This window comes from Embiotoca jacksoni, unplaced genomic scaffold (genome assembly GCF_022577435.1).
Source record: "Embiotoca jacksoni isolate LCO1_2020_lvr unplaced genomic scaffold, fEmbJac1.0.p SCAF_28, whole genome shotgun sequence".
Taxonomy (NCBI): domain Eukaryota; kingdom Metazoa; phylum Chordata; class Actinopteri; family Embiotocidae; genus Embiotoca; species Embiotoca jacksoni.
The window spans coordinates 6140402-6165112 of NW_027185379.1; the positions used below are offsets into that span (position 1 = coordinate 6140402).

The 24711-nt window shown below is 41.1% G+C and overlaps 2 protein-coding genes and 1 long non-coding RNA gene across 4 annotated transcripts; all 3 read left to right on the top strand.

The window, feature by feature from the left end:
* The first annotated feature begins 2351 nt into the window (after positions 1-2351).
* On the top strand, positions 2352-15620 carry taok1a (TAO kinase 1a). The gene is made up of 20 exons (XM_069161393.1): positions 2352-2487; positions 5295-5544; positions 6647-6718; positions 6854-6955; positions 7060-7105; positions 7253-7349; positions 7454-7567; positions 7682-7773; positions 7979-8072; positions 8417-8498; positions 8587-8754; positions 8872-9072; positions 9241-9369; positions 9690-9926; positions 10017-10145; positions 10236-10439; positions 10581-10820; positions 10995-11207; positions 11346-11528; positions 11692-15620. Exons 2-20 carry the CDS (start codon positions 5413-5415, stop codon positions 12205-12207), a joined length of 3051 nt encoding a protein of 1016 aa, XP_069017494.1. The 5' UTR covers positions 2352-2487; positions 5295-5412; the 3' UTR covers positions 12208-15620.
* A 295-nt stretch (positions 15621-15915) lies between these two features.
* On the top strand, positions 15916-18003 carry LOC138205282 (uncharacterized). Of its 2 annotated transcripts, none has more exons than XR_011178861.1 (4): positions 15916-15997; positions 16806-16942; positions 17356-17400; positions 17484-18003. It is a non-coding gene; the product is annotated as an uncharacterized lncRNA (long non-coding RNA). The 2 variants fall into 2 exon arrangements; XR_011178862.1 differs by having other exon boundaries at positions 15922-15993.
* Positions 18004-19188: 1185 nt separating this feature from the next.
* On the top strand, positions 19189-24652 carry paf1 (PAF1 homolog, Paf1/RNA polymerase II complex component). The gene is made up of 14 exons (XM_069161398.1): positions 19189-19433; positions 20579-20611; positions 20740-20832; positions 20927-21048; positions 21155-21221; positions 21313-21414; positions 21526-21631; positions 21891-21959; positions 22224-22327; positions 22426-22542; positions 22683-22811; positions 23013-23118; positions 23621-23699; positions 23830-24652. The coding sequence occupies exons 1-14, from the start codon at positions 19387-19389 to the stop codon at positions 24312-24314; spliced, it is 1659 nt and encodes a 552-aa protein (XP_069017499.1). The 5' UTR covers positions 19189-19386; the 3' UTR covers positions 24315-24652.
* The last annotated feature ends 59 nt before the right edge of the window (positions 24653-24711 follow it).

The window sequence follows — 24711 nt, forward strand, 5'->3', positions numbered from 1 at the left end:
AAAAGAGACAAGAGAAAAAGAGGATATTTTGTTACGTGTAATTGATGATAGATGAGTAATGTGTCATGTAAAAAATATTTTCCATTCACTTTATTTTACTGTCATAATTATCATAGTTGTTTATTTTAATATTTCGTTTAAAGTAGTTTAACTATACTTATACAATAGATTGATAGAATTAGATTATTATTATTATTATATTAGGTAATTAGTTAAGGCTTATGGAAAAACTGCCTATGGGCTTTAAACAGCCATAATTACCCCTGATGTCTCTGGGTCTCCTCTCCTTTTAGAGAACCACACACTGTGCAATACACATTTAGCACCAGGCACATGTGGCACCCACCGCAGAGGAAGTATGCCAAAGTCATGCAGCCTCCTCCCCTGAATTTAATGAGAGCCAAATGCCCCCTAAGAGCCAACTTGAGGACAACATTGTTGGCTTTACAGCAGACCGGTCACTGTACAGGCTGAGCTTACCAAACAAGGTGGGTTTGAACTTGAACCAGAGGTTTTCATCTGTACTAGATCCACCAAAGGTAGCTGACTATGCACTGTCTGAAAGGGAAAACTCAATACTTCTGTGATCCTTGCATCAGTAATCTCTGGAAATCCATTCTAGAGGAAGCCTTTTTTTTATTATGAACTTTGAGAAATTAAGAACAATTCGGCGACTGATTTCAGTACTTCCCTATATTTAGATCTATTAACAGTTGGTCGTTTCAGCTGCATTAAATGTTTCTACAGTTTAAGACCTTATATGCATTCGTTGTCCCCTCAACAACCAACCAGCTGAGGATCCTCAGGGCAACACTTACAATACTTCCATTTGTGCTGTATAATTCACCTTGACCATTTAACTACCACATAAATAATATCCTGGGAATGTGTTTATATATTTTAAAATGGTATGAGCCAGTGCAGTATGATAGCAACTTGTAGATTCTTTTTCACCAGCTAGACAACCAGGTATCTATTAAAAAGCACATTTATTACTTGTAAATATGCTCTTTTTCAAATAATTTTAAAATAATAAAAACCTCAAATGGAGAAATTCTTTAATGTTAAAATCTATATCTCGTTAAAGCATACAACATACACAATGATACTTTCATTGAAATCATTAAAACAGATTAAGGAATGTTTACAAATATTTCAGTTTAAATGAATATTGATTTATTGCCTTGTTATTGTGGCAATGTAGCAGCACAGTGTGTCAGTCCATCTTTATATCATGTTTGGCCATTGTGGTATCTATCTTTTTGGTCCTAGTTCCTAAAACCTTTGGCAAATCACTAAATTTGATTTTTGTTTTTTTCCAACATAAAGTTGGAAAAAAAAAAAACTTCTTCCACAACATTTTTAGAAACCAAAATGTTAGATCATTGCTTAAAGACAGCTAACTATTTATATTTGTGGTACAGAGGGAATTAATTAGATATTGATTGGATGCCACTGTCAAGGCAAAATGTATTTAAAAGAAATAGCCAATAAAACAATATGGAATTAACAATAATCTAACCAGTCTTTTATTTTTTTTGCCACTTTCAACAGTCCCAATACAATAGGTCTCACGCAATGAATACTTCACAATATGTGATCCTCTTGTTCATCATAAGAATACAAATAAATTCTACTTTTCAGAGTACTTCCAATTTAAATTGTTTTAAATAATATATTTCCACAGACAAGAGGAGATACTATGCCACAAATGGAAGAAGAAAAAAAAAAAGAGGTTGTGTGAGAGTTAAAGTAATCACTTGCCAAATACATTATTAAATATCTCGGGTGTTTTTTTTTTTTTTTGAATGCTGGTCCGATGCCTCCGCCTGCGGACATGTCGTTGGGTCAGAGAGAGTTTACTGCACCAGGCGGGGCGGAAGGAAACCGGCGTTTTAGCGACACGGACACAATTCAACAGCTCGTCGCTCAAGCTGCCGCTGAGCTCAACGAAACCGACAGTTTGTTCCGACGACATCGCGGATGCCGCCGCGGCTTGTTTCGGGTTGTTTCGGAGGTGTTTGAACTTCCCTCACATTTCTCTCCCCTCTTCCTCTTCCTCCTCTCCTCCTCCTCCTCCTCCCTCACTGTATTTTCCCGGAGGGAGGCGGCGGTGCAGCGCTCGGCGGCCATCTTTGGACCTGCCTGGGATCTCCTCCTGGCACCCCGGTCGCTTCAAGGGTGGGGATTTTTTTTTTTTTTTTTTTTTTTTTTTTTTTTTTTTTTTTAATAAACCTGGAATAACACAAACCGACGTGCGCGTTTTTAATCGACTTGACAGCGCAGAGGAACCGCGCGGGGACTTAGCGCGCGAAACTGCCGCACCGGCGAGGGGGGGGGGGAGAGAGGAGGAGGAGGAGGAGGAAGAGGAGGACGAAACGGGAAGAAGACTTTTTTTTTTTTTTTTTTTTGATAACCCCGAAGTGTTGTGAATTTTACACGACATCGTCCGACAAAGCGCTGAAGAGCTGGCCTGTCAGGAGGAGGGTGAGTTTCAGGGGCTAACTGGCTAAGCTAACTTAGCAAACATCACACAAGCTTAGCGTGCTAATTTAGCATTTACCTCCCCCCCCCCCCCACCTCCCCTCCGGTAAACGACTCTTTTAAAAAAGCTCCCTCGATGGCGGCTCAACTGTTTAACGTTTGTAAAACTCGACGTTAATATCGACGGGATATTTGTTTCGTCGTGCGACACGTAACTTGGCGAGCGTGAAGTTTTTGGTGTGCGGCTAACAGCTCGAGTCAACGTCGGCTTAGTTGCTCCTGAAATCTCAGGTTGTTTTTGTTTTTTTTACTCTTGACGGTATTGTTGTCTTTTTCTTTTTTTTTAAACATTTTTTACACTTTGTTTTGACACCTGTTCTGTTCTGCGACAATCAGCTGTCGGAAGGTGACAAACTCTCTGAGCTCCTCTCGTGTTGCTCCACTTACTGTAGACTCGGCACAGGTTCACTGCAGCGACGACGCAGCAGGTAAAGCTGCCAGTTTTACACCGCACATGTTATTTTAGGGGTCATTTAAAAAAATAATAATTGTATCGGAACAATAACATTGTAGTGACGAATGTGTTTTTTACATCCCCGAAGACAAAGTCCGGCCCAAACGCCGTTTAACCTACTTCACGTACTCCATACGCATGTGCAGGCCTCCATATAAACATACGCTGGCTAAAATATCCCATCGTAGTTGTTGATCTCTGACACTGGTTGGTAAAGATAAAGAAAGCGTTGGAGGTTGTCACTGTGATTCTGTGTTGTTGTTTTTATTATTATTATTATTATTATTATTATGCAGTGGATTGAACTGCCAGAAAGGAAGCCACTTAAATCAGAATCGCTTTATTGGCCATGTATGTTGACACATACAAGGAAATTTGACTCCCGTCCAGGTTAACTGACTTCCATTGCTGTTTAGAAGTTTTAACATGTGTACTGATTTCTCAGAAGTCATGGATGCACAATCTGTGTGACTTGACAGATTTAAAATAAAAAAAAAGTGTTGATCTATCGTCCTAAATTGCAGCACGCTCTTATGTCGAAGACGGATAATGACTAGTCATAATGCTCACCAGGGCCCGCTCCTACCTCCCTATAGCTGTGCGAACAGGAAATGCTGAGAAATGCAGCGCAGTGAGGGCATACATCGGGAATTCCAGCCCTCCAGCTTTGTTGTCTTGTCCTGCTGCATTCTTGTGCGTTTGTGTGTGGATGTGTGCGCCAGTTGGAAAGCAAGGGTGTTTAATGAAGGTATCAGTTATCATCCACTAGCTTTTTGTCTCCCATGTGTCCACAGTTGAAAATGCCATCATGAGATATGACAACAAAGCTCATTCATGAGCAACAATGTAGTGAGGAACACTGGCAATAAAGAGGCACAGTCCCACATGGTAATGAGGCTTTATTTCAGGGCCGTGGCTGCATCTGTGTAGAATAGTGAGTTGTTCAGTGTTGTTGTGAGACAAAAGATGTCTGCTCGAACTGAGGGCTGTTTCTCCCAGGCTGGGAAAGAAGTCTTGTGACTCCAGCGTCAGCTCTGCATCTGTTTGCAACTGATCATCTGAGCCGCATGCACTCGGTAAACTCTCCTCTGTGATCTTTTACAGTCAACATCGGTATTACTGCAGTAAAGCTGTATGAAACTACTTTACAAGGAACAGTTGAACCTTGACAGTCGAGTTGTGTACTTATCCTGTATTCTTTCCATTTCTGTCATTTTAAAAGGTGAATTCACCCACAAACCCCCCCCCAAAAAAAACCAACGCATTTTCCCTCATATCCCTTGTGGTATCTAGTCATCCAGAACGTTTGGTTTTTATATGGTGACCTTTTGAGATGAAGTTATTCCACACCGTTACATTCAGAAGAAAAACATCCACATTGACGCTTTACAGTAAGTTGTTCTCCGGACAATACTTTTTGTAAGGCACATTTCATACATAATTCTTCCACATGGTGAGCAGCGGAAACAAATTATTGATCTACGTTAAGCTGGAATGTTATAGCTGTGGATACTAAAAACCAGAACTAGCATTATGGTTAGAAACCAATAATAGATCCCTGGGTGATTTTGATGAACTGAGCCTTTAATAACCTGCAAGAAGATTATACGTACAGTGTGTGGTATGTTTGTGAACGTGTGTTTACCAAGTGCTTACAGGTTATACAAGTAGTCCTCTCACTGGAATGCTTTGTTTCAGTTCAAGCATCACTCGCACAGTGAAGCCGCTTGTTGTTACCTCGTTGCCTTTGTTGGAGCTAGAGACTGTCAGTTCTCCGTATCCTCCTCACATCTGTCTGTCTACTTACCAGTCTCTGAAGGTGTGAGGCGAGGTTGTAGGGACACAGCCCACTGATTTCATTACTGTAGTTACTATGGAAACAGGAGACTTATCTCTTATTACCTCAGTATTTCCAAATGGCCATTTTCCACTTTTGTACACCTAACATAACAGTTCGGCTCATGTCATGCATAGCCATCTCTCACTTTAGTAATAAGGTACCGGTGTTGGACATATGAACAGTCCAAGAGCTCTCTCACTGATAGAATATTATTAATATCTTGGCATCAAATTTACCAGTGTAAAGGCACTTATTAGTAGAGACAATGTCAATCTTACCTCAAAACATCCAAATTATCTTCTTTAAACACTCTTCATCGCTGTCCATTTAGTATGTACAAAGAAAGAAGGCCTGTAATTTATACTGAGGACATATAAATATAAATGAAGTTCTACTACTGTGCTGCCGTTCTGTTATATAAGTGTTCCCTAATCTGGTTTTACCTTGTGCTTTCAGCTCTGAACACATATGAGACCACTGTCCTGCAGATGAGCCATCGGTGGGGGCTCTTACGTCGCTGTCGCAGACCCAGATAGTTCCTGGCGGCAGCGGCATTTGCCCCCAGCTCCCCATTATGCCCAACAGCAGTCGGGCGGGGAGCCTGAAGGACCCCGATGTTGCTGAGCTCTTCTTCAAGGAGGACCCAGAGAAGCTCTTCTCGGATCTGCGTGAAATTGGACATGGCAGCTTCGGTGCTGTATATTTTGTGAGTATTTTCACAAGTGAAGCCGATGGTCCGAGCCCTGTTCAGAACTGCTTCTGAGGAGGCCGCTCGGAGAATGAAGCTCACCTATTTATTTAAGCGAGACCATCATGGTGGCACATGTGAGCACATGCAGGTCCTGCAAAGAAGTAAAAGGTTGTTAGGGCAGAGAAGTTAGTTAGTTGTATGGCACCTTTTAACGAGGGACATCTGAAAGAAAGAGAAAAAAAAAAAACAAGACAATATAAACAACCAATATTGCATCATAATTTGCTTTCTAAAAGAGCAATATGAAAGTGTTTCAATTTGTCAAGTTTATGAGGAGTATGCATGATGACCGCATCCTTGAAGGTCATTGAGATGATGTATGTCCTCAATGACCTTCAAGGATGCGGTCATCATGCATACTCCTATATCATTCTGTTTTCTTTTATTCTTCTACAAACCTCAGAGGCCTTCTGCTCCTTTTTAACATTTCAGAATATTTTGGAGGTATTTAAAAAGTCAGGCACTGCATCAGTGTGACCGCTCTAAACTGTGACGTTCATTAAATTGCTGAACAAGCAAAAGTTACAGAAAAATACACAAAATGTGTGATTCTGATGTTTTCTTAATATCTGTAAGTTTGTGCTATATTGGGTGTGACCTGGTGCTTTTATGTAGTAGATGATAAAATTAGTTATATAACATCTAGAATGTGGATATCATGCCTAAGCTGATGGAAGCATCGCTTATGTCAGGCAGCTTACAGCTTATTTTTTTTTATCCCATGTTGTTGTTCTTTGCCAGTGTTGACCGAACAGCCACACTGAGTCCATGTAGTTCTAATGTGAAACGTGAAGCTGAGTCTCTAATACAGTTTGTATCATCAAGAATGTTTGAGACAATGAGGTTTGTTTGTTTGTGGATTTGTCTAATGAATTAAGTTTTTTAATTTAAGTTTGACAGCCAAACAAAAAAAGACCAAATACATTTTCACGGGTATCTCAAAATAATGGTACTTCTGCCATTCACTGTGTAACCTGAGTCCATAAACACATTTTAAATCATATATGGAATTTTATATTGAAGATGACAATCACTAATATATAATGTGCTTCATCAGGCACGGGATGTGCGGTCAAATGATGTGGTGGCCATCAAGAAGATGTCGTATAGTGGGAAGCAGTCCACTGAGGTAAGACAGCTTTCACTCACCTGTATACGTAAAGCGGACTGGTTGCTCATGGATGTTGTTTTTCTTGTTGTAGTTCTCAGATTTTTTTTTTTTTTTTTTTTTTTTTTTTTTTTTTTTTTTTAACTGTTTTACCAGAAATGGCAAGACATAATCAAGGAGGTGAAATTCCTGCAGAGAATACAACACCCAAACAGCATAGAGTACAAGGGATGTTACCTGCGAGAGCACACTGCCTGGGTAAGACTCAACATGTGTGGTAGTGATAATGTTGATAATAATGTATGACTAAAATGTATTTACGATTGAGTGATGAACGAAAACCACTTTTTATTCCATTGCAGCTGGTAATGGAGTATTGTCTCGGCTCTGCTTCAGATTTGTTAGAAGGTGAGTTAAAAAAAACCAAATGTGGAACTCGTGATCAGTGCATGAGGCTGCATGTCTAAAAGCAGAGAAGGTAGTTTCCCTTTTGTGAGTTTCTCCTCGTCCCTCTTTCTTTCTTCATTGACACCACTGGTGATGCATTCCCTCCAGTTCACAAGAAACCCCTGCAAGAAGTAGAAATAGCTGCGATTACCCATGGTGCTCTTCAAGGGCTGGCATATCTTCACTCCCACAACATGATTCACCGGTGAGTATTCCAAGTGTTCGGGAGCACGCCGTGCGCTCATGCCCTCAGGCCCTTCTCTCTATTGTGGTGGAACTCTAATAATTTCCGATCGTGCGTTTCGACAGAGACATCAAAGCAGGAAACGTCTTGCTGACGGAGCCCGGGCAGGTAAAACTAGCAGATTTTGGCTCCGCCTCCATTGCCTGTCCAGCGAACTCCTTTGTTGGGACTCCATATTGGTACGCTTCTAAACATGTATATTAATGGTTGTTTTCTATCACTTAATCTGGTTATTTTTTTAAAGATTAATATTTACATAATTATTTTATGCTGCATGTGTTTTGATTTCTCAGGATGGCCCCAGAAGTGATTTTAGCAATGGATGAGGGTCAGTACGATGGAAAGGTGGACATTTGGTCTTTGGGAATAACCTGCATTGAATTAGGTACGTCACGGTCAATATGACCCTGCTCACATCTGTCATGTAGATCTCATTCGTTGTTCAATTGGTTGCATTCTCACATTTCTTTTTATACCTTTGTAGAACTCTTAAGGCTAGCATTAAACTCTCTCTTTTAGTCTCTTTTTTTCCTTTTTATTTTTCTTCGCAACTTCGGTCTACATGATGTTATCTGTTTTTTGGTTTGTAGCTGAGAGGAAGCCTCCACTGTTCAACATGAATGCAATGAGTGCCTTATACCATATAGCACAGAATGAGAGTCCCACACTGCAGTCTAGTGAATGGTGAGTATTTCCTTTTCTTTTTTAAATCTTATTGGTTACTCAGGTGACCCTGAATCCTCCATCCTGCATGCAGCGTTAGGCACAGATTGCTACATTTCTTTTAACATTATTTAACGTTTCTTTTTAATGTGGTTGTTTTTTTTAAATTTTATTTGCTGACAGTATGTTTGTTTGTAATTGTAAAGTCTTTTGGGACCATGTTGATTCTATTCTTTAAATACAATTGAATTGACTATAGAATGAAATGTTTGAGTGAATGGCGTTGTTTTTTAAAGTTTTTTTTTAAATAAACTGAGTCCATGAAATATTCTAAACTTTCTCCACATTTCATCACTCAACCGTAGGACGGATTATTTCCGAAACTTTGTAGATTCTTGCCTTCAGAAATTTCCTCAGGACAGGCCGAACTCTGAGGAGCTCTTAAAGGTAAGAACATGCTTTAAGGTTCATTATTGTGGCGACATTAGAATGCAAGATCTTAATGCAAGAGGACTTTTCTGTTTTCTTCCCCCAGCATGCGTTTGTGCAGCGTGAACGACCAGAATCAGTTCTAATAGATCTTATTAGTCGGACTAAGGATGCAGTGCGGGAGCTGGACAATCTGCAGTATCGTAAAATGAAGAAGATCTTGTTTCAGGAAGCCCACAATGGCCCAACAACTGAGGCACAAGATGAAGAGGAGGTGTGTCATGTGACTGCTTTAACCACTCTTGAGTTTGCCTCTGTCTTTCGTTGTGTCATCCTGTTATGAGAGAGCATTGTTGTAACATTCTTAGTCTGCTGTATGTTATTTTTTTAGGAGCAAGAACACAGTGTGGGTAGGACGGGGACAGTGAACAGCGTGGGGAGTAACCAGTCCATCCCCAGCATGTCAATCAGTGCCAGTTCCCAGAGCAGCTCTGTGAACAGTCTAACAGACGCCGGCGATGACAAGAGTGAGGTGGACATGGAGGGGGACCACACGGTGATGTCCAACAGCTCTGTCATACATCTCAAACCGGTTAGAACTTACAGCTCCAATGAAGCCCTGTCTTTTTATGCACGGTTCACTTTATAATTGAGTATTTTTTATTATTCCATTTATTTTCGATGAATATATTGTGAATACAACGGGAGATATTGTGTGGATGGTGTAACATCTTGTACTGTTGCGCCTCTGTCCGTTTAGGAGGAAGAGACACGCAATGAAGAGTCGGAGCCTCACAACCGGCCAACTGAGCCACAGTCCCCTCCTGCACACACACCACGGCCCAAACGAAACCGAGAACACTTTGCTACGATACGCACAGCTTCAGTGGTAACAATACAGTTATTATATTTGCTTAAAAAGAAAAAAATGGTTGAAATAACTGCTTGATGACTCGGATAGCCGCTCATACCTGCTGGGAATTTTCCACAACCACAAGTTGTTCAAAAGCCATTCTTTTCAAATATTGTCCTTGTGATCATTGAATGCTTTTGCATTAAGGCTAAAAAGGTTTTTTTTTCTTGATGTAATCAAAAGCATTGCTGTCGCTATCCTCAAACATGGATATACAGTATATGACATTCATTCATATATTTGTTTGTTTTTCAGCAAATGTGAATCAAATCTGTTGGTTTTTTTGTGTTTTCCAGCTCACTCGGCAGATTAAGGAGCACGAGCAGGACTCTGAGTTAAGGGAACAGATACTGGGCTACAAGCGCATGAGGCGGCAGCATCAGAAACAGCTCATGGCTCTGGAGAACAAGCTGAAGGCTGAAATGGACGAGCACAGACTCCGCCTGGACAAGGAGCTGGAGAACCAGAGAAGCAGCTTCGCCCAGGAAATGGACAAACTGATAAAAAAGCACCAGGCGTCCATGGAGAAAGACGTAGGCTTTCAACCCGTACACATGTCCACTAAGAGTAGCCATTACTTCAGCAGAGATCAAACTGATTGTGATGTGCATTTCTCCCATCAGGCAAAAACCTTTAGCAATGATGAGAAGAAGTTCCAACAGCATATCCAGAGTCAGCAGAAGAAAGAGCTGAACAGCTTCCTGGAATCCCAGAAACGGGAATACAAACTTCGCAAGGAACAACTGAAAGAGGTCCGGAAATCCATCTGTTGTCCTGTTTCTTTCCGTTTCCATTCAGCCCACAGACCTCAATGAGTGACCTGCAATCATCCTTCCTTTTAGGAGCTGAACGAAAACCAGTCAACACCCAAGAAAGAAAAGCAGGAGTGGTTGTCCAAGCAGAAGGAGAACTTCCAACACTTCCAAGCCGAGGAGGATGCCAACTTACAGCGCAGACAGAGGCAGTACCTGGAGCTGGAGTGCCGCAGGTTCAAACGGAGGATCCTGATCGCTCGCCACAATATTGAACAGGACCTAGTTCGAGAGGTCAGTAATCCCTCCCACATTGTGCAGCTGAGCCTCGGATGTTTCAAAGATTAAATAATGACTAAACAAACTAAAATCAGACCATTCATTTATATTTGATGAGTGACTTTCCTGTCTTTGTTCGTCTCCTCATGTAATCAGGAGCTAAACAAGCGTCAGACCCAGAAGGACTTGGAACACGCCATGCTCCTCCGGCACCACGAGTCCATGCAGGAGCTGGAGTTCCGCCAGCTCAACACCATCCAAAGGACGAGGGTCGAGCTGATCCGCCTGCAGCACCAGACGGAGCTCACCAATCAGCAGGAGTACAACAAGAGGAGGGAGAGGGAGCTCAGACGCAAACACGTCATGGAGGTTCGCCAGCAACCGAAGAGCCTCAAGGTAACAATACGCTTCTGAGCATCGAGTGTTCAGTACTTAAGACTCAAAACATATGACTGCAACGATTTCACTACGTTACTTGTCTTTGTTACTTTGTTTCTTTGGTTTCTACCAAGACAGTGGTAGGGGAAACACTGCATGTGACGTTTAATCACTTTCCTCTCTACAAAACAGTCCAAAGAGCTACAGATCAAGAAGCAGTTCCAGGACACCTGTAAGATCCAGACCCGACAATACAAAGCGCTGAGGAACCATCTGCTGGAGACCACACCAAAGTCCGAGCACAAGACTGTCCTGAAACGGATGAAACAGGAGCAGCACCGCAAGCTCGCCATCCTGGCAGAGCAGTATGACCACTCCATCAACGAAATGCTTTCCACTCAGGCGGTGAGTATGACAAAGCTGGGAATGTAGAAACCCTAAAGCTGTGAAGTAAGACTCTGATAGGCTAGTGTCCAAATCACTGATGGTTTGGTATGAATTTTACTCCTTGGATGCTGATTCTGATCTTCTCTCTGCCATCAGCTACGTCTGGATGAAACTCAGGAGGCTCAGTGCCAAGCCCTACGAATGCAGCTACAGCAGGAGTTGGAGCTTCTCAACGCCTACCAGAGCAAGATCAAGATGCAGACAGAAGCCCAGCATGACCGCGAGAGGAAGGAGCTGGAGCAGAGGGTGTCACTCCGAAGGGCCCTGCTGGAACAAAAGGTTCTCCGCCAGGAATTATTCCCATGTAGAGATTTAATATAATGACAATGTGACAATGTACCTTTTGATCCTGGTTGCCTGACGTATCTGCATAATGTGCACTTTACGGTACAGGAACACAGTGTTTTTTTCTCCAGTTTAATTTTTGACTCTGCTTTTGTAGATTGAGGAAGAGATGCTGTCCCTGCAGAACGAACGCTTGGAGCGGATCCGAAGCCTGCTGGAACGCCAAGCCCGAGAAGTCGAGGCTTTTGACTCGGAGAGCATGCGTCTGGGCTTCAGCAACATGGTGCTATCAAACATCTCTCCAGAGGCCCTCAGCAACAGCTTTCCCGGGACTCCGGGAGGCTGGAGTCAACATCAGCAACAATACCCGTCTGGGAGCTCTAAAGGGCCGCACTGGGGCAGCGGTGGTTCGGGCGCAGGGTCGGGTCACCACTATCACTCCAGTCCAGGAGGGGCACCTATGCAGCAAGGCTGGGGGCAGGGAGGAGGGGGCCCATCACCTTGGGGCCACTCGTCAGCCGGAGCCCTGGTCTCCCGCAGCAGTGGAGGTCTACAGAACAGCCCCCAGGCAATGGGAAGGACACCCTCAGGAGGGCGCAGCGAGCAGGGCATGAGCAGGAGCACCAGTGTCACCTCTCAGATATCTAACGGGTCACACCTCTCCTACACATAGATCTCCCTGTCAGCCCCGGAGACGTAGAATCCAAACCAACACGGCAGGACAGAGTATCGGCCGAGCTCTGCCACTCCGTCTCTCCCCATGACACTACCCCACCTCTTCTCCCATGTACAGATGTGGATGTGTGATGAAATAAATGTTGCTCAGGTCAAAAGGGCTGGAAAAAAGGCACAGCCCATCCTCACGGCAGTTTATCGGCACACATTGCAGATCCTTCAATTTTATGTTACATAAGCAGCCTGAGTGTCAACACGTTACTCCCCTTTCTGTTTTTATTTACAGCTCTCTCTCCGGCAGAGGACTCTTTAAAACACAAGTTTGTGCTCTTCACAGCCATTGCTCTCATTTTGCACATGAAACACTGTTAAAAAAAAGCCTTTGACATGTGTTAACTCTGTCCTTAGAAATGTGGTAACATACAATCACAGTCAACTGATTCTATTCATGTCCCACCTTCCTTCATATTCAGTAACACACTTGCCAATTCTCCGACAGTGGTAAAAAAAACAAACCAAAAAAACAGCAGACCTAAGTGAGGATGCTTCCCTGTTGTCATGCCAACCTGCTGTTATGGTCATTGTGATGAATCAGATGCCTCCTTTTATTCAGTGGTTTTATTTCACCCGATTTCCTTGTCGTCAACCACATGAGACTTTACAAATTCAGAGCCAAAACAACCAAACCCTTTCACACTAGAACACTCCTACAGTGCCTTTTAACCAGAGAAAACTGAAGTCGGTCTCAGATAGTCGTCGTTTATTATAAAAAATTCATCATCCGTTTTGGATTAGGGCTGTTTTATGTTCAGTTCAGCCTGTTTTAGCACCTGTGATTTTAGCTCCACGCGTCCCAGATTATTATGTTCACAGTGAATGCAGTCACGTTGGTTTAAGTCTTTATAAATGTTGAGAAATAGAAACATACTATATTTTTAATGTCTTTAGGTGGTACACAGGGGAAAGCCTGGAAACCCCTGCTCTACAGAGAATGTTACTACATGTTGATAGGAGGAGAAAATATGAGACTCATTGGCCTTCAAAAACAATCCTAGTATTGTTCTGTTTATTTTTTTAGTGCCTTTTAAAAACTGCTGCCTTTTTTTTCAAAGCACTTTATACAGCTATGTGTGTAAAAAATTAAATTTGACTTCTTTTCACAAAGCACCTGGTGGATGAATGTTTCATCGGTATGTATGTAGTTAAGTTTAAGAGTCAAACTTACTTTTGCTGTGATTTATTTTTAGGAGCAATCCCCACCTTCCCCTCCCCCAAGTACAGACGAGGCCTAGGGTCTGGCAACCTGCAGTGTGTGAGTGAAAGCATTTTAATTTCGTTCCATTCTGCAGCTTCTTCTCTGTTCTGACCCTGTAGCTGGTGTTGGATATCTGCCGCGCGTGTTTATGCCAAGTTTGATTGAATAGAGTTTGTGAAGATGCTGCAGGCTTTTTAGTTGCGTTCAAGGTTCCGTTTCCATCAAACAAACTGAACTAAGTCTCTTTTGTGCAGGAAGGTCATGACCATGACAGCAGGCTTGGCACGACTAAACTAAAAAACTCTTGGAATTGATAAAGCCCAAATAAGCCAGACTAAAAATTGAAAAGGAAAGGTGCTAATGTTTTTTTTTTTTTTTTTTTACCAATCTCATTTGAACCCCAAAACAAGAGTGACTGAATCAAGCACATACTTGCATGATGGCATTTTACTATAGTAAAGCTCAATTCAAAAAAAGAAACAAAATAAATGTGGCAAAAAGCACTTGGGTATTCCTTTGGTAGCTCGAGCAATTCCGCTCTGAATAAGATCTGTTTCTGCTTCCTCCCTCCTCTCTGGTTTGTGGTTTCTGAAACATCCCTGTAGAAGTATGTGCTCTTTTAACAGCCTCTCCTCTCAAGTCAGACTTGTCATTTCCATTCAGAGAATATAGAACACTCGGTTTACAAAGGCCTTTAAGGAACAAAAATCTCCACAGATAACAAAGAAGAATGCTCCTTTGAATCACAAAGCTGGAGTTCAATGTTCATATATGTCTTGTTTTATCGAAGGAAAAAAAATACTTCAAATGATGTTTAAAATTAACTGACAGACCACAGGGACAGTAGAAACCTTTCATTCTCAAAGTTGAAGTGGTATCAAGTTGAGTTCACATCGCTCACTCGAAGATATTCTTAGACAAAATGCTTCATATATCCATGTATTTAACTGTCATCTCCTTTAAACGTCACACATTTAGTCGCCCGGCCGTCTCTGAGCGTTACCACTGCAGAGCTCGTTCTCCCCCACTGAACACATTTGACCGTTTGTCCCCATTCCACTTGATTCAGAGCCTCTTTTTCAGATGCTGGCTCTTCCTGAATGTTGTTCTTTTGATAAATTCCTATCACGTTTGAGGACACAAAAATGCTGGGATCTTCTTTTTTTTTTTTTTTCTCGGTGAGATTTCAATTTTCCATATGTATATATCTTACCTAGAGATGCATTATATCAAGTTAAACATGGTTTGGTCCCAAAACTCTTATTTTTTTATGCCAACTGATTAATTCCAGCTACTGTAACACAGCAAGTTAGATTCATCATTTCTGTTTTGATTTCTTCATATTTGGTAAAGAAAATGAGAATGTAATTATCATTATTGGATTTTACCATAAGTGAAAGGCCAAGAGTTTGAATGTTAGGCCAATTAAACCTCATATACATGCCAACTTTAGGTTTCTATGGAGACATTTTGTTCACTTTTATGTCATGGTTGTGTGTGAGGGGAATCTGGGTATTGTTGTCACAAGAACTCTCCACCAACCTGGATTTTATTTTATTTTTTTATTGTTTTACTTTAACATTTGATGTCAGATATTGTCCTACTGACTGAAAGCATGTGGGATACTGAATGAGAATCGGCAACAGAAAATCCTTTCTATGGTCAAACACTGTGCCATACCAGAGTTGCCAGGCCCAGATACCACTGCATTTGTTTCAGCGCCGTGGTTTAACCTATCATTGGGCTGACGACATTAAATATATGAAACATGCAAACGAGTTGGTTCTGGTCGAGTGGCCAAAGTAAAAAAAAAAAAAGAAAAAAAAAAAAAAAAAAGATGATGGGGGTGACAGGCAAGTTAAGAAAAGATATTGCATTTCTTTTGAAGATGTCAGTATTTTTTGGCACATTACCACTACAACTCATAACCTGTATTAAAATGTATAGATGGTGGAACTTGTTATTGAATGACAGAGAGATTATGAAGATACTACATAAGAGATGGTTAAGTACTAAAAGTGGATTTAAATTGTGTAAAAAGATAAAACAGAATAAAAATAGGATCAAATTTACTATATTGTTTGTATTGTATTTACCATTGTGTTGGCAAAGGGATATTGAACAGAAATCAGCTGTAATAAAGTAATTTTAGTATACCTCGCGTTGTTGTTGTTTTTTTTTTTTTTATATTTCATCCTAAACACCCAAAAGCTTCAGTAATATGTTGCAGTAAAAGCCTGACAGGACCTCTGGAGATCTGTGGACTGCGCCAAACCATAAACCGTACGCTGCTATGATTGGTTGTTTTGCCGTCAATCAACTGGTCCCCAATGTTAACCCTCCCACAGCGGGACAACCAATCGCAGACAGAGCCTCCCTTCCCTGAACCAATCAGGCACCGACCCTTCGGAACGACCCGTTTCAGAAGCGGAAACGCGTGCGACGCGTTATGTGACGAGCATTGTAAACAGAAGTGACTTGTGAGCTGGTCGTGGAAAAGGAATGCCGTCTCACGAGTCTTGGGCTTGAGTAGGTAAATAACCGTACAATAAACTTACCGAGCTGCCTTAGTCCTCGCTAGCCAGCATTACGATATTAAATGAGTATTTCCTGCATTGTGGACATTAATTAAATTGTAACGATACGCAGTCTGTAGTGAGCTCGGTCTACCAGCTAACGATGCTATGTATCTTCATTTAATAGTGCATTTTCTTTCTTGTTGGTAATGCTGCTTAAAAAGTTTACAATAAATTAGCCAGACAACTTATCTCTTGTAAATTATTATTACATATGCTACCTGCATTACTTGGTTGATTTTTTTGTTTTGTTTTCCATCGCTACATTATATTCTCCAACTCCAACATGTTGGATGGTTTTACAACATTATAACAGATGACAATTTTGCAATATGATATATATTTATAAGTGTAATTATCCAAATACTTCCAATTGCATAATAATAAAGATGAAAGTAAGTAAAACGTGTTCAATGCAAAGTTGATCATTTTCAGTATTTACTTTTTACTGTATGTTTATGTGTCCATATAAAGATGTCCAATGCACAGATGTGGTTGCAATCATGCAGAGGAAAGTAGTGACAGCAATTTTATTGTAAGCAACAACATTTTGGTCTTAGACATTTTCCCAAATAGTTTGATATAACCAGAAATAAGGTGTTAATATAAACAGTTTGTCAAAAAAAAACATATATCATCGCTTTACGCCACGATGATACGTGAAAAAGAGTACAGGTGAAAAGTTTTTAAAGTCACAATGTACGGTTGAAGGGATCCTCGTTCCAGAGGATGTCACTCACTTCTACTGGATGTCTGTTGTCACAGAGCTCCAGGATGTTGTGTGAAGTCCTGCTGTCATCGCTATGGTTCTTGTTTGTCATCTTCTGGGTCGAGACAATAAGCGTGTGGCTGTTTCTGTCCATGTTCTACCAGGACCGGGCATTTTACCACTGGGGAGATGGGTAAGTGTGGAAAACATTTTATGGGCATCAAACTTTCATCATTGCACAAAAAAAGCAAAAGATAATCAGTCTATTTGAAAGACACGCCATTCAGCAACAACAAAAGGAACCACTTTAAATGGCACCTGTCGGATATATATTGGGCAGTAAGTGAACAGTCAGTTTTTGCTGTGACTATGATTTAATTTATTTCTTCAACCATTTCCAAGTCAGTTGTTAAAAAGTGTTCATAATGTTGTAAATACTTTGATTGAAGAGAAAGAATGATGTGCGTTGAAATATAGTCTTATCAAGCCCTGTCCTGAACCGATGGTCAGAAAAAAAACTTAAGTCTGAATGATTATTGTAGAAGACTCAGATTATGGGTAAGTGAACATCATTTTTTTAATGGAGCCTTTCATTTGACGTTACAGGGTGTTTGCAGATGATCCTGGACAGATGATATACATATTGAGCAGGTACAGTATGAATTTAGCTCAGAATAATTGAATTTATAACATTTTATTTTGTTGTATTTAAGGTCTAAATGTCTTTTACACAGAGTTGATACCCATATGGAGACAGAGATGCAGACCTGAGATGGGAAAAGATCCCTGAAAGGACTCTCAGTGGACAGATGTCAGTGAAGTGACCGAAGAACATGAAATGCAGGAGCTGTTTTTCCTTTGCACCGACCGCCTCACACACAGCTGTGCGCACTCCACTTTTAATAGCAGGTGATGGAGAGGTGAACCATAACTGAGACGTAGAGGGAGGTCCTCGATGATGTGTGCATCACACTTATTGCCGCAACATTTCTATTTACACTTTTAGATTTTAGATTTTTTTTTTTTTTTTTTTTTTTTTTTTAGATGAATGCAGAGGAAACTCTTGGTTCACAGCGGATGAGTCCAGTGCTTCTCTCTTTAACTCCATCACTCCATTCTAAACTCTGTGTTGATACTCGCACTGTAGTGGTGGTTTGATTATACTGTCATTCTATGCAAGTACAGTTTTTGCTATTTACATTTAAGTTTGTGTTTTATAATATCATATTGAATTAAATCTGTTATTGACGTTTATCAGTTCTGTTTGGTGTATGTTTGATGCCACAACCTTTAACAACGAGGTGCTCTATATTCCAGAGCATTCAGCTAATATTTTTTTTACCTTTATCTGAGGCTGGATTTTGCTCATTTGTCACGTATCTCTCCAGGATAAAGGAAATGCAATACTGAGGTCAACTCAAACATAATCTGCTGAAGAAAAGATAGCAGAGTGAACTGAAAGCCCTGAGAGTGAACAATGTTAAATTTATGTCAGTAAGGTGTAACATAGATTACGTGTATAAAGGCAGTGAAATAATAGTCGGGAGAGTGTAAAACAACATGTCAACAGGTGATATATTCACAAAATATAATAAAAGGCAAAGCATATCTTTCAAAACCGTGTTACGCTTTGCAAGCTTGTGAGATTATTGCTCTGCTAGACATTTTTGTTTTTCTTTTAGGTGTCTGCCAATTAAAGGCTTTATTGTTGGGAAAAAAAAAAAGCTGATGGTGGTTTCCTTTTGGAATTTACACAAACAATGTCAACTTTGTTTTGTATTGATATGCTAAAGAAATGGAACTAGATTGTGCACCTCCTGAAGAAAATGCAGTGTGAATGCTGCAACAGCTTGCAGGAAGCTGCTTAATGTGCTGCTTCTACTTGTTTGCTGCATCTTGATTGGGAAAGAGAAAAGAGGAATAACATGCAATACTGAAAGAGACAGAAAGAAAATTCATGCAAGTACGTTGGAGCTTCTGCCTCCTCCTAAAAGTTAGAAAAGAAGTTAGATAAGGTTAAAATATACAGTTAATTTGGTTAGAAAGCATCTTCATGTATCTATACAATAGTTATTTTTTGTTTGTTTGTGAAAAAGCAGCTTTTTATCAGCCGGGAAAGCACATAACTGATTTCAAGGTTTTACTTTTAAATTCTGTGTTTTCTCCTATTGTGAAATAAAAGTTTACGCCATTGTTAGTAACCATAAAATAATTCCACAGTGAGGAATGAAATGCAGGAATGTGCTTGATAATTGAATGTTGTTGAAAATATTCATCGTTTTAACGGCGACTTACTTCATTTACAGTCGCAGTTAGAAAAGAGTCAAAACAGGCTTCACCGTAAATCAGCGGTCAGTGAAATTAGCGCAACACACTCCAGTCCGGCAGGTGGCGCCAATAAGCTGCGTGCAAACCGCCAATCAGGGTGAAGGAAGGTGCTGGTCCGCTACCGGGTCGTTTATCTGTTTGTCCGTGGGGGAAAAAAAAACAAACAAACTATCCTGATCGGAATTAGATTATTTAACAGGGATTTGGAGTTTGAGGCAGTTTCGGTCGTCATCAGGCGTGTTTGTGTTGACTATCTGTGCAAACAAACAGCTTCGCTGTTATTTGTGCGCCTTTTTTTTTTTAATCAACATGGCCCCGACGATTCAGACACAAGCCCAACGGGAGGACGGCCACAGGTACTGTTAACGTTACCGGTTTTACGCGCCGATTTATATTAATCACCTTTTTTTTTTTTTTTTAATTCACGTGTAAGAACCTGCGAGTTGCTGACGTTTTATCAGGGCTGCTGACCATTTCTGTCGTGAATAACAAGCGTCGGCAGCGTTTAGCAAGCCGGCCAACACAAGCTAAGTTAACTTACCTGCTTGCTAATACAATTTGGCACGCTAACCGTAATATTTAGTTCACAAATTCATAAAGGTAAATATCACCGTCATGGCAAATGATTGTTAGACGCGTAAAATGGAGGCAAATTAAAGTTTGCTCGTCTGAAACGCGAGGAGTAGTTTGACGGAAAACACATCTGGAACAAGTACAAATTCATTTGACTTTTTTCATTGGTGCCTTTAAAGATGATTATACTGATGAATAATTGTGGTGTGTTGTTCGAAATAGCCCTACATATTGACGTTATTATTCTATAATAGGCATCTTTTATTAGACACTGAAAGTCCCTGTATTTTTTTTTATATTTTTTTTATTAACGGTAGCTTACAGAAGCATATATATGTAACAACACATGCTTTCGTTTTTTTTTTTTTTATTTACTTAATTTGTTTACCTAAAAAAATGGCGCATGCACTGTTTGTTTGTTTGTTTTTAACCTGATAGAGGCCGATGTTCATTCCCAGTAGTGCTGAGGTTGGATGTTCCAGCGACTTTGATAAATGCAGATCCCTCTGATCTGTTTCTGAAACACACAACCCTTTTTTTTGTTTTTGTTACCTCAGATTTTATGCATATGGTGTTTATTTATTTATTTTTTTATATGTATAAAATTTCCTATATCTAACAAACACTCCAGTTAATCTCCTTCTAATTTTAATTACAGTTTTCTAATAACAGCTGCCTACATTTTTATGATTAAATTCAGCCAGTAAATGAAGGTTATTCACAAAAAAAGGAATAAACACAAAGGTGAGCTTCCTCGGTGACCTGTACGCCGTAGAGATACGCGTTTCCCCCCCACTGATGCTCAGTATAACAACATTTAAACATCTGTCTGTCCCTCCAAACACGGTGTCGGAGAAGGTGGAAGAGAGCAGGGAACTTAAAAGTTAATGACTTTTCGCTGACAAATGGCTTTTTTTCCCTCTTCCAGCAGGCCGTCCTCTCACAGAACTGTCCCAGAAAGGTGAGCCCATTTAAATTACAGTAATCTGAAATGTGCGTAGATACGACTTTATTAATCCCACAGTTGGGAAATTTCGTAGCGTCAGGTATGTTTAAACTGCCTGCTCAACACGTTTGTGCCCATGACAGGTCAGGAGTTGTCTGTCGAGTGAAGTACTGCAACAGCTTGCCCGACATCCCGTTTGATCCCAAATTCATCACGTATCCATTTGATCAGCACAGGTAATTGTATAATTATACTCACCTGGCTGCCTCCCCGTTCACTGTCCATCCCCTAAGCACAGACGCGTGACATTTTGTCTGTCTGTTGTGGCAGGTTTGTACAGTATAAAGCCACTTCTCTGGAGAAGCAGCACAAACACGAGCTCCTGACTGAGCCGGACCTCGGGGTTACCATCGATCTCATCAACCCAGACACCTACCGCATAGATCCCAACAGTGAGTCTCCGGTGGTGGCCTCGTGCCTCCGTTATATTCATCATTTAAGACCGTGGTGATGCATTGAACGTCCGTGTTGACTGAGCCACGCTTTGAATGTTTTCAGTACTGTTGGACCCCGCTGATGAGAAACTGTTGGAAGAGGACATCCAGGCTCCGTCCAGTTCCAAGAGGTAAGGCGACGAAATATTCACCTTTTGTGTTAAAAAGATCCAGGTGGAATTCTTTTGGAAACATTTTCTTTCTTCTTTTTTTCCATTAAAGGTCGCAGCAGCATGCCAAAGTGGTCCCATGGATGAGAAAAACCGAGTACATTTCTACAGAGTTCAACAGATACGGCGTTTCTAATGAGAAAGTGGAAGTCAAGTACGTTTGACGAATGAACTTTCCTGAGTGCAGAGCGGCCAATGTGTGCATTTATATTACGTGTATGTTGGTGTTTCTGTAACCTAGATATGTTTGGTTTTTTTTGTTTAGGATTGGAGTGTCGGTCAAACAGCAGTTTACAGAAGAGGAGATCTACAAGGACAGAGACAGTCAGATTTCTGCTATTGAGAAGACGTTCGAGGATGCACAGAAGTCGGTGAGTGAGCGTGTTGTTATTATTCTGCTCAAACCTTTGTTGTTTAACATCCTGAATACATTTCAAACGGCAGTTTGAATGTAGGTATCGGAACCTCTATAGATGTGTGTGTTTAGTTTTGGATGTTGCAGGAACATTTCTCCAAAAATCTGTGAATTGGCATGCTAACCCAAAATGGAAAATAATTCCTAGTCTGTGTGCATGGTTAGATAACACTGTGGTTTGTAAACATGATGATGATGCTGTTTTTTATCTTCAGATTGCACAGCACTACAGTAAACCCAGAGTTACTCCTGTGGAGGTCCTACCTGCGTTCCCTGACTTCAAGGTGAGCTAACTACTTCACAAAATTATTTTACTCTTTTTTTTTGTTTGTTTGTTTGTTTGTTTGTTTAACTTTTGGAGTCTATTTAAAATCACATGCCATAGGCACAATGGCACAAGGAGGGGAAAGAAGAAGAAACACTTTACGATAAAATGTACACACAACAGTAAAGAGACAATCTGTCTTTACTCTTGTTACCTCAAACTGACAAACTTGCTCTTTATGTATTTCTATATTGATATTTTGTACACTTTCTCGTTTCCTCAGATGTGGATCAACCCGTGTGCTCAAGTCATCTTTGACTCTGATCCTGCACCTAAAGACATATCAGGACCAGCAGGAGTGGATATGATGTCTCAGGCCATGATCCGGTATTTACAGAAGATGTCCTCTTTGGATGAGTCTTGGAGCAGTATTTCTTTTTGCTTTCTTTTAGTATTAACATGAACTCCTTGTCTGTGTAATATAGAGGTATGATGGATGAGGAAGGAAATCAGTTTGTGGCCTACTTCCTGCCTCATGAAGAGACTCTCCGTAAGCGCAAGAGAGACTGCGACGACGGCATTGATTACATGCCAGAGGATCTGTAAGTACAAATATCAAGCAAACAGCTGCTGGACTTGCTGAATGTTCCTTTGTTTGTTTGTTTTCTCAGCTTCAGAATTATCACTAAAATCAACACTATATACTTAAAGTACAAATGTATTTAATTTTTCTGTGTTTCAGGTACGATTACAAGATTGCTCGGGAGTACAACTGGAACGTCAAGAACAAAGCCAGCAAGGGTTATGAAGAGAACTACTTCTTTATCTTCAGAGATGGAGATGGTGTTTACTACAATGAGTTAGAGACGAGGTAACCACTCGCCTGGGAAAAGATTTGTTTGTTGTGCACCTGGATGGGAATATTTGCCATGTTCAGATTAGGCATCGTAGGCGTTGTTTGTTTTGGTTTGGTGTTGTACAAACAAGGTGAGTACTGAGCCTCTATGATGAATGGGGCCTCATGAGAAACTCTTTGAATGAGTCCTTTAACAGCTTTTCCTTTGACCTGTAGGGTGCGCTTGAGTAAGAGAAGAGCCAAGGCTGGAGCCCAGTCCACCACCAACGCTGTGCTGGTGTGTAAGCACAGAGACATGAATGAGAAGGAGCTGGAGGCCCAGGTGGGTGGACTTCTTTGTTCTTCATGTTTCTGCATACTTTGTTGTTAAGAAGCAGAGTGTGGTGCCGAAGGGTCGCCGGTTCGATTCTTCGAAATCAGCAACAAAAAAAACAATTAGGTGCCATAGAGCAAGGCACCTAACCCCCAACTGTTCTGTGTGTGTGTGTGATTATTTTTTTTTTTAACTATTTACCATTACAAAATATCATTAATTACAAAAGAAGGAGAGGTTTAGGAAAGATGCAGTATTTATGATCAAATTTGATTGTTGATATTAATCAAACTCGTGTTTTTTTCTGACACTTGATTTTGCTGAACAAAGCCGGTGCAATACAACTAAAGTACTGATATGGAAACTGTCTTTTGAATATTATGAGTATTTAAAAACTGACGTGTGGGCAGTGCTCTGCTACATATTTATTAATGTGAATCAACAACATAAAACCAATGACTAGTACTGTCGTGTATTAAAGACTGATGATTCCCTTCATTGTGACTCTCAGGAGGCACGTAAAGCTCAGCTGGAGAACCATGAGCCAGAGGATGAGGAGGAGGACATGGACAAAGACATGCAGGACTCTGGTCAGTTTTCGTTTATCCTCTACCTTTTAACATGCAGTGACACGGCTGCCTGCTACACTTTGGTAAAGCTCGGCACATCTTCACATCATTCAACATGTGCTCTAAGTGTTGCATGTGTTGTTCACTTCAGGCGATGATAAAGACAAGGGCAGCGGCAGTGAGGCAGAGAACTCGGGCAGTGAATCTGAGAGGGAAGACGAAGGCCAGGAACAACGGGGCGAAGAGGATGAGGAGGACAAGGAGGACAAGGAGGACAAAGAGGACAAGGAGGACAAGGAGGACAAGGACAGAGGGAAGAGGAGGAGGAAGTCGAGCGCCAGCGGTAGCGGCAGCGAGAGCGGGGAGGAGAGGACCAGAGAGATGCGAGACGAGGAGGAGATCTTTGGCAGTGACGATGACAGTGACGACAACGAGCCCAAGACCTCGGCCAGGAGCAGCGGGGAGGAGGGCAGCGAGAGCGAGGAGGAGGAGGGAGGGAACAGACGAGGCAGCAGGAGTCGCAGCGCCTCGCCGGCACACAGCGACCGCAGCAGCGACCGCTCAGAGACTCACGCTCAGAGTGGAAGTGGGAGCGATAGAGGCTCGGATTCCAGCGAAGCCAGTGACAGTGAATGAGATCCGAGCCACCCGTCTCGTGTGCATGTTCAGCTCCAAACACGGCACCGTTAGCCTGTCATTGAGCCTCGTTATTTTACTTAGTCCGAGGCTGAAACATGGGCGAGGTGACGCTCCTTGCATTTGGCCTGAAGCTTCTATTGAATCCCGTTTTAATTTGTAGATTTAACTCGCGTGCCAGTTAACTGCTTGTACACACTCACAATGTTGTGTCTGTTAGATATTCAGTACAGGATCATGTATAAAAAAAAAAAAAAATGTTTTTGTTCTCTCTGCTTTTGACTTGGCATTGTGATACAAATTTTGAAATAAATTACAGGACTTTTTTTCTTTTTTAACTCTGGTCAAAAGTTTTTGTCTCTTGCAGAGTAATTTCATAAATATATCGGCTCATTAA